Genomic DNA, 9,659 nt, shown 5'->3' with positions numbered 1-9,659 from the left:
GGCGACAGAATGGCTTTGTGAGTGCTAATGGAATGGTTCAGAGACAGGAGAAGTTTTTCATTCTCTTTGTCTGCTGCAACATCTCCAAGCTATAAGGGACTGGTGCCAACAAGTTCTTCTTTTATGCCGGCATCAGAAGAAATTCCTGTCAAACTCAGAAAAGTATATCATCTCCAGAGGATGGGAGCAGAAAGCTTTCATGCCTGTGCTGCCACACTAGCACAATAATGGAATTGAGTAAGATGCTCTTTATATAAAACACATCAGCTACTTAACCTGTTGATAAACAGTGATACAATCAGCTGGTTCTACATCCACAATCGTGTGTGTGCGCATATGTATATTGTAGTCTGCTCCCGAACTTGTATGTGGCACACAGCAGCACATTGGCATTTATAACAAAGATTCAAATCAGTTGGCAGTTTCTCACACATATTGAGCTGTATGCTAAAGAGCTAATTAACAAGGAGTGTTATGGAGTTCACAAGCTTCTCTGACATCTTAATTAGATCTTAATGACATTTTAGTTGGAATGGTTGAACTGAGTACCCTGAGATGAGGCAAAACCAGTGCTGATATACAGACGGAAGCAGGATTGACACTAGAGGCGAGTGCAAGCAGGAAGGGAGAGAAGGAGGGATAAGGGAGATGATAGAGAGTGGGATAAATGAAAATGAGGAGACATTGGAGGACATTTGAGCTTCATGGGTACCCACCAGTCACATATCTGTGTGAGATAGCATGTGTTAGAAATAGGATTCCATTAACACCCATTTGGCTTAATTCTGTCTTCCCTGTTTCCTCTCTCCCAGTGCTATATGGGACTATATGTTGCCAAGCAATTACTCTGCCTATGTCCCAGTATCATCACATGTATCATATGGACCTCCTAATCAGATTCTAAGCATTTATTACCATGTAATTTCAGTACACTCACTCAGGAAATAACCAGATATGAACTGCACTGCCAATAAAGATAACATGATAATGGTATTTCTTACAGATAGAGGGCTGATTAGATAGTGTAATATTCTGTAGTGCTGTGTTTTGTGTAGATTGTTCTGCATGGACGGCAAGAAATGGTCTCTTTTTTTGTGGTGGGCACACTGTGTATTTTTAGCTGAAAGGTTGATGCACGTTTATGCAACTCCAAACAAAGTCAGCGGACTGCGATGAAAGAACAATGGGCTGCAGTGAATGAGCAAACAAGTACGTGAGTCCACAGACCTCAAACTACCCGTGTGATTATATAATTTTTAGTAACCCATAATTACCTTCCTGCTGTTGGCTGCATACGCACGTGTATGCAGTAGAAAGAGACACACACCGACAAAATCAACACCTTGACAAGAGAGAGGGTAAATTGATTCAAATCTTTGAAGGCAAATATTTATTTACCAGATGAGTTGCTTTATCTATGTTTTCCTGTGCTCAGCTGGCCTGTACTGCCCTTCACTTGAGAGCAGCCATTAGAGGAGAAGGGATAGGGAGAGGAAGACAGAGAGAGAGAGACAGCATAGGGAACGGTGATGGGAAACCCAGAGAGAGAGTGCAAACCAGAAATTACATCAGACAAAATGAGGGAGGAAAGGCTAAATAGAAACTTTGTCTGAAGCCCCTTGCGAGGAGCAGAGCGAGGAATAAACAGAGAGAGTGCATGTGGGTTGAAAGATTGGGCAGCAGGAGACACATTACTAAGAGTCTGTTGGTTGCTACAGATGCTATTCTGTGTGCAGCCATGTCTGTTTATCACTTTCCTCTTCTCCCCAAGTCCTCTGTCTCATCTCTATTCTTCCACTATGTCTATGACCTTAAATCTGTCAGTATACAGCCACAAATACCTGGCAGCAACCACCATTTACAACCACCCCCTTGTCTACCCATCGTTCCCCCCCTACAATGCCTCACGCTTCTATTCATTTGCGCTTTCTCCCTGTTACTCTCCACCTTTATTCATTTTACTTAGTCATTATGGGTTTACTTAGCATTTTATTTGTCCATAAAGGGCAATAAAAGAAAAGATCTTGATTTTCGGTAGTGCGATCAGCCATTCAGTCTAACAGAGCTGGGCCCACAGATGCCTTTGTGATTTGGTAGTTTTCCTCTCAAGATGGCCATGATTGTATTTTTGTACTACAGCTTCAAAGTGGAACGTTAGGCCCACATGGTCTGTGCTACACTCTCACAACCTACTTGTCGCAAAAAGCACCCAGTCTAAATAGTTAATTCTACAGCTGCAAGCACTAACTGTTGCTGAGGCGGGTTTCTCCTGTTCCCAGGCAGATGTGCTATGAATCCAGGCCATAGAAAGACTAGCGAAGGCCCCAACAACCTCTATCTGCTTATGTGAATCAGTCCTAGCCCTTATCTCCTACTACTTCTTCCCTTTGTGTAGCCTCCTTTCTGTGGCCAGGTTGACTGGTGACCTATTAACCCCGTCCGGCAGAGATTTAACCACCAGACAGCTTGTGCTGCATTTGGGCCTTTGGCTGTCGTTGGTGAGGAGCAGAAGAATAGCAGTGTGTCACCCTGAGTCAGTCATTGACTGACAACGCTGTGAGATACTATATAGTGTACTCTATCTGCAAGTGGATAGGAATTGATCTTGTTCAGCTCTCTCATAATCACACCATGCCTGGCATGCTATGTGTATTGATTGCAATGGTAACGAAAAACAGGACGTGGATGTGGTCTGTGACTGCACTGATTAGTGTCTCTGTGTGTGTACATCCCAGGTTCACGGAGGCAGATACAATTGTGATGGGGGACGTGACTTACGGGGCCTGCTGCTTGGACGACTTCACTGCCCGAGCCCTGGGAGCTGATTTTATGGTGCACTATGGCCACAGTTGTCTTAGTGAGTCTCTTTTACCTCTTTGTGTGTGTGTGCGCGTGCATGTTTGTCTGTCTCTTGGTCACTCTGTTGTACCAAACAGGAGTGAGCAAAAATCAAGGACTCCCACCTACCAATGAAAAAGAAGTCAGAGCACAGTCAGGCTGACAGACAGAACTATCGATCAACGGAAAACGTAACTAGTTAGTGCCGCCCGCCCAGCTCTAGTATGGAAGGCATATCAGACCTTTGGAACCTGGACATCACATTTACAGCAGATCAATGGGGAACATGCATTAGAGCCGTCATTTGAAAGGCTCATGGAGTTCTTGAGGACCTTCACCCTCGCCCCCGCTGTCTGTCTCTTGCAGAACATGGGAGGAAATGCTAAATCAATAGTTTTGATATATCCCTGCCAGAACAACCTCTCCCAAATACCAGAAATGACCAACAGAATTTTAATAAACTGAAAAAGTATAAAGCAAAACTCTGTATTGCTTTGTACATTTTTTTGTTTGTTTATTGTTGTGTGTGATGTGCGTGAATATTCATTATTTGATATTTATGGAGGAATTATGTGTGTGTATGCGTTTATGTTGACTAAAGAGATAAGATGTGTGCCCTTACCCATTATTACTCAGAAGAACCCAATAAAGGCAAAGATAAAGACACCAAAGATCAATTCATTGTGGGTTGTGAAGTTAGATCAGAAATTAACTGATGGAAGAGATTTTCAAATAAATTGGATGAACTACAGATTCTCAAAGAATCTGTGTATAAGTGTGCCAGTGTGTGTGTGTTTCTGACCTTCATTACACAATCATGAGGCCATCATCTCCACTGTTTCCCAAGGTGTCAGAGACCTGTTGGAGATTAAAGCCGCTGTGTTCTCACTGGCTCATGGACAAACTCTCTCCTGGGCCTCTTTATTCCCCTTTCATTTCCTCTACAGTATCGGCTTTGGAATATTGGTGCTATCTCATCTTTTGTCACCATAAAGAACCTCCATCTAGTGATCTAGTGCAGAACAATATGGGCAATATCATAAAACCTTTGTATATTTTAAAGTTATAGTAATATTAGTTGATATGAGGATTGGGAGATGTATTTAACCTTATTGATTGGTTTAAACAAAGTTTTTGTAAATTAATGTCTGAACATAAAACACCCAATATTTAAAGGGAAAAGGAGTGAGAGTTTTACCCTTACTTCATTGTGGTTATTGGAAAAAAATGGTAAAAAATAAAACTGGCAAGACATGGCAGCCTTGCTCAGATAATGCCAGGCCAGCTGCCATAGCTGAAAGTATTACTGGACCTTCTTCAACATCACCAATGTCCTCACTATTTTGGTGGCATGAGTCATTTTAGAATACCCTTTGTAGAACAAAACGTACCCAACACTCAAACCAGTTGGAGCTAGTTTCCTAGTGGTAGCACCAGCTCAGACTTTCTGCATTATAGTGGTATAAAGGTTAAATTCTGATATCATCAAAGTTTTACTGGCACAAAATTGGACATAGATCAGTTCAGGACCATATGTTAAAGGTGCCAAATGACTGCTGTATTGTGCATGTATTCATTGTCCACAAGCACAGTAGAATTGAACCTGTTAGGACATATTGATTTGTAAACAAGCCATTTGTAATAAGTCAGTACACCATTATGTCTAACCTTTTCTTAGTCCCTCTTGCTATGAATATGTCTGTGTATTTGTTTACATGGCCAATAATAAGCAGTTGTGCCAAGTGACCTTATTGCTATAACACACTGATGAACAAAACCACTGATGGGGCAAGTGAGTCCTGTCCATCTCATTGACTGATCTAATTGCAGCTTCTAAGTGCTCTCAGGCTACCATGCTAATGTGAACACAGATCGATGTCACTTTCCTTTGCCCTTTAAGTTTTGGGAGTGCCTATAAACAAGAAACAGACATCCGCAACTTTTTTACTCGCCTCCATCCCTTTTGGCCTAATGATATAATAAGTTCCTTTGGTTTCTCACTCAACATGTGGCCTGCAGCAGTGCCCACCTTTTTTAGATACCTGTCCACCACCTTTCCTTCCCTCTCTGCTGAGATATGAGCAGATGGGTTCTGTTGCTGGTTAATTGACAGCACACTCTCCAACCCTCAAACATACATCAACACATCCACACACAGTATGCGATTACTTTTTCCACTCATCTCTTCCACGCCCTATCTTTTTGAATTTATATAGTACATTATTAAATCGCCTACACTCACCCCTCATATTGAATTTCAGTGTTTTCATTCCTCACTCCTGGTTTCCATCCGGTCTGCCTTCAATCCATTGTAAAGATGTCTATCTCGCGGCTTTTCATTCTCTCGGTCCACCCTTCTCTATTCACACTCTGTTTTCTGCCCCCTTGTCATGCTTTGCTCCCTTATTTCTCTCTCTGTGTTGCTTTAATCTAGGCCATCAAGTGAGCTGCACTTGCTCATAAAACATTTGCGTAGTAATGGGCCATTTGCTTAATCATATCAAAAAAGTCCCCTTGCTCTTGATCTGCAAATTAAATGTAACACAATAGGAAAAATCATTATGATGATCAACACAAATGATAATTATTCTTTCCTACCCTTGCCCTTTCCCCCTATTTTCTTTTACTTACGCCCACTTTTTCAGTATCTAACTCAGCACGTCTCTAGCTACATCTCCTAAGCCTGGGTGCGTAGTAAATGGCCTGTGAAATTAATGGCATTAATAGTAATCACATGTGTCCCTCTCCTTCCCTAAATAATTGAGGTCTTTGCATCAGTGTGTGCTGGAGATTCACAATGAATGAGTGTCAGTTATATCACTCTGGGGTGCCTACTGCAAGCTATATATGTGCATGTACTGTGTTCACATATAGTTGTATCTCTGACCATGTGCTCCTTGTAAATGTCTAAGGCATCATTGGTGCTATATAATACACACACAGACTTACCTGACATAACAGAGTGAATTATTCATCTGTCTTTCTTTTTTCTTCGTCTCCCTGCAGTCCCCATAGATGCGACAGCAGGTATTAAAATGCTGTATGTGTTTGTGGATATCCAGATGGACAACGCACACTTCCTGGACACGGTTAAGTTCAACTTCCCTCCTGGACAATCCTTGGCACTCGTCAGCACTATTCAGTTTGTGGCAGCGCTGCAGGTGATTAAGCGCTGGATCTGTCTGATTGTGTGATCTGTGTATATGTGGGTGAGTCCATGTTTGTGTTAGAGAGAGCTGATGTAGAGTGATTTTATATCTTTACCTGAATAATTATTATCCCTTGTGTGTATTTTCTGTTTTACCCAAGTATTTTTGTATGTACAGTATAGGAACACACATACACATATACACTTCAGTGCATTTATACAGTATACTTTTTCTGGTTCCTGGCTTTTATGAACAAGCCCGCACTTCACACTTAAGCTCAGTTCAAGTGTGGGTTTGAGAAATCCAGTTATTTTGGATTTGAAAGGTAGAATGAACTCGGAAGGCCTCTCGGTTCAGCATCGTGTTCATCTCTTCTCTTTACATAAGCAGTGACAGCAGCTATAGTATTAAGCTTGAACATTCTTTTTTTTTTTTCCAGACTCGCTACCTCTCAGTTCTATAATGCGTTCTGCTGCTTCCATTTGCTATGTTGAACCACCACCACTCTGGGCTTTCGCTAATGTAACCGCCGTTATTTTTAAACCAAGCTCTGTCCATGTGGGTAATTTTTTATGTTGGGGTGTTTGAGTGCCTCCATGTGTTGATGTGTGCATATCGTCTCTGTGTTTGTTGTTGTGTATTGTATGCATGTGTGCCTCCATCTCACTTATGTCTTATGGTGTGTAGGCTTGTTGAGGTCACATAGTATGGGCGGGAGAAGCTGGGAGTTCACCAGTATTCCCTGTGGACTGCCTTAAATTAGCCATCGTTAAATCGTCCACCTCCAAGCACACTAACATGTGTCTATAATTGTTTGTTCTCTCATCTTCTCACTTTGCTTAAATGAATGTATGTGTTTGGAAAAACAGATTTTTTTTTTGGGCATCACTTTTTTCAGAAAATATTAATTCCCTTGTTAATGTGTTGGTATTCTTCTTATCTACATCTTTTTTATTGTAATAATTTATTAGTATGACATGCCATGTGGTAGACAGTTTCTTTCTCAGTGCTTTGCAGAATCATGACTCCATACATTTAGTATTACATTAGTGTCATGCATGGCCCATTGAGGATCACTTTAGAGGTACATTTTCAGTTTAATCATTTCACTTCTTTCATTCTTTGTGTCATTGCCTTCTGTCCTTCATCGTTTGACTCCTTCTGTGTCTTCTATTTTTACACAAAGCAAAAAGGAGGGGAGCTGCTAAATGAAGAAAAGTGAGAACCTTCTTTATAAGTTAAATACTCATATTGAGCATGTAAAATGTCCTCTCTCCTTCTATATTTTTCACAAATACAGGCACTCACAATGGCAACACAACTGCAAAAAAGGATTGGATCAGCAGCTACTCTGGATTAATTTCAAGTTTGGCGCATTAAGATGTTTATAAAAAAGCAGGAAGTGACAGCTTAAATAAGTCACCTTATATACAAAGCATTAATGGGATGCTTTCACTATCAATAAAGGGTATTGTGCATTCTCTAACATAATGACATATTTAACACAGAAAAAATTCACAATATTCACAATACTCTGACGGTATCCCACTGAATAATCCAATAATTATGTGAATATTAAATGAAAGAAATGTAGGATGTACCAAGTGAAAATACACTATGTATATATATTACAAATGGGTTGTATGTATGGTTTTGATCAAACTCTTAATTCCCCAATAAGCTTACTCTTCATGGCATTGATTGCTTGTGTTTTTGCACATATTTAGCATATTCAGTTAACTACTTTTCCTGTGTTTGATGGCTCCCCTCCTTTAATTTGTCGTCATTTTTTAATTAATCATTCACCTATTTGGGAAGCCTTATTCTTCTGTTTCTGGTGGCTATATATTATTTCCATTACTTTTTCTCTATACCTATATCTTAAAACTGGACATGATCTTGTGTCATGGAAACTATATTCCTGGTGAGGGGTTGAGCAAATAATTGAGTTACAACAAACTGTTGTCTTTGAAGAATTTATTTAACAAAGGAGAATAGACAGAAGTACCGCCACACAAATCAGCTGGACCAGAGGTTCTGTCTCCTAGGACAGTAACTAACTTCTGTCCACGAGCAAAGGGATGCGTAATCATTTACACAGTCTAGGTTTCCATGTTTTGGGGAACAGAGATCCTCTCTCAGCCTTGAATGAACATTCCAGGAGAGGAGAGGAACAACAAGAGAGGGAAAACACCAAAACAATCTCACAGCTCTGACCTAAACCCTAGTAAATGTGGATGGACTAACATAAGGAGTTTAGAAGAAAGAAAGGTTAAGGATAAAAAACACATTGCATATATATCTATAAGACATAACAACAATAATAGTAATAATAATAATAATAGTAAAAGAACATGCATAAAAGGTTAAATGTAAGAGGAATAATATATATATACATAATTTTCTGCCATAACAATCTGCAGTTAAACAACACAAGAAGCAGAAAAATGAGGCCCACCACAACCTTTTTGCCAGTATTAGGTTATGATTTCTGTTTTGCTGTCAACATTTGTGTACTTATGATGTGTACAAGTCATCCAAGGGTTACTTTAAGACTCTACCTCATAGCTCTCTTTTTGGAGAACTATTCCAAACCTAGGGCTACTCCAAAACAAGGGAATTGGTTAAGTGTGAAAACATGTGAATCTCTAAAGATCTTTCTTTCTCCATTCCTCCATGCTGCAGGCTGTGAGTGCAGAGCTCAAGCCAGAGTATGATGTGTTAGTCCCACAGTGTCGACCTCTGTCACCCGGAGAAATTTTGGGCTGTACCTCCCCGCGCTTGGATCACCATGTCAATGCCATAATGTAAGAAACCTCCTTCCTCCCACCTACACAGTTTCAGCCCAGGTCCTGTCCTTTCTTCCTGTTAGTTACTAGCGATATCCAAATAATCACCCAGCCTTGACTTAACCACCCCACCACCACCACCACCACAGCTACCATATGTACCCCTGCCATTGCCATGCCCACCCATGTGACATGAGGAATAATCAGTATGACACACCAGACATAGCTAGCTGTGACAACGACCTATGTCTGTGTGCTTCTGATCAGGCTTCTGTTATATCCAGCCAGGTGCTGATCCAGAACGGCAAGTCTAAAAATACCTCCACACTGTGGAAAGCATTGAATTGTCAAGCCAAACAGGCAATGCCACTTTTAGCTGTTTCAGACCAACCACAATACATCCACATCCTCACCAATTTTCTGCATTTTAAAGAATTGTTGTCACAAAGTGTGACATCTACTGTGGCACGTTCGTGGTGAGAATTGATCAACTGTGCAACATTTGTCTTTAAATTAGTTTCAGCTTGTGTGATAAAATTATTTCCCTTCTACATTTCCTCTAAATAAGGGGAGAAGATGATAAAATCCAGTAGGTAGCTACATGTGTCCTAAAAGACTAGCTCTTCGGTGTTTTATATCATCATAAATGCTGTGCATGTGAGACTTGTCAAAGGGATGCTTATCCTCCCTGCAGTACAGGGAGTGCCAGTGTTCTGGCAAAGTAACAGATCAGGCAACAAATAACACCTCCGCAACCACTTTGTGTCTATACATCTTGTACAGCTCTACAGCAGAGGGAATCCTATGCTTTGTGGTGCACAGTGGGTTGGAGTAATTCCCCAGGTATAATTATGTCTAGGTGTATCACCCCGTATGTCTGGTC

General features: G+C 40.7%; 1 protein-coding gene across 1 annotated transcript in view; it reads left to right on the top strand.

Annotated features, from left to right (window-relative positions):
• Positions 1-9,659, top strand: part of dph1 (diphthamide biosynthesis 1) — a 73,227-nt gene that overhangs the window by 45,113 nt on the left and 18,455 nt on the right. The window contains 3 exon segments of the mRNA XM_038693534.1: positions 2,736-2,857; positions 5,845-5,999; positions 8,673-8,794. Coding sequence (XP_038549462.1) covers positions 2,736-2,857; positions 5,845-5,999; positions 8,673-8,794 — 399 coding nt within the window.

This window comes from Micropterus salmoides, unplaced genomic scaffold, assembly GCF_014851395.1.
Source record: "Micropterus salmoides isolate LMB-PRFRI ecotype aquatic unplaced genomic scaffold, ASM1485139v1 Ms_hic_scaffold_3, whole genome shotgun sequence".
Taxonomy (NCBI): Eukaryota; Metazoa; Chordata; class Actinopteri; order Centrarchiformes; family Centrarchidae; genus Micropterus; species Micropterus salmoides.
This window is presented reverse-complemented; position numbering and strand designations above follow the sequence as displayed.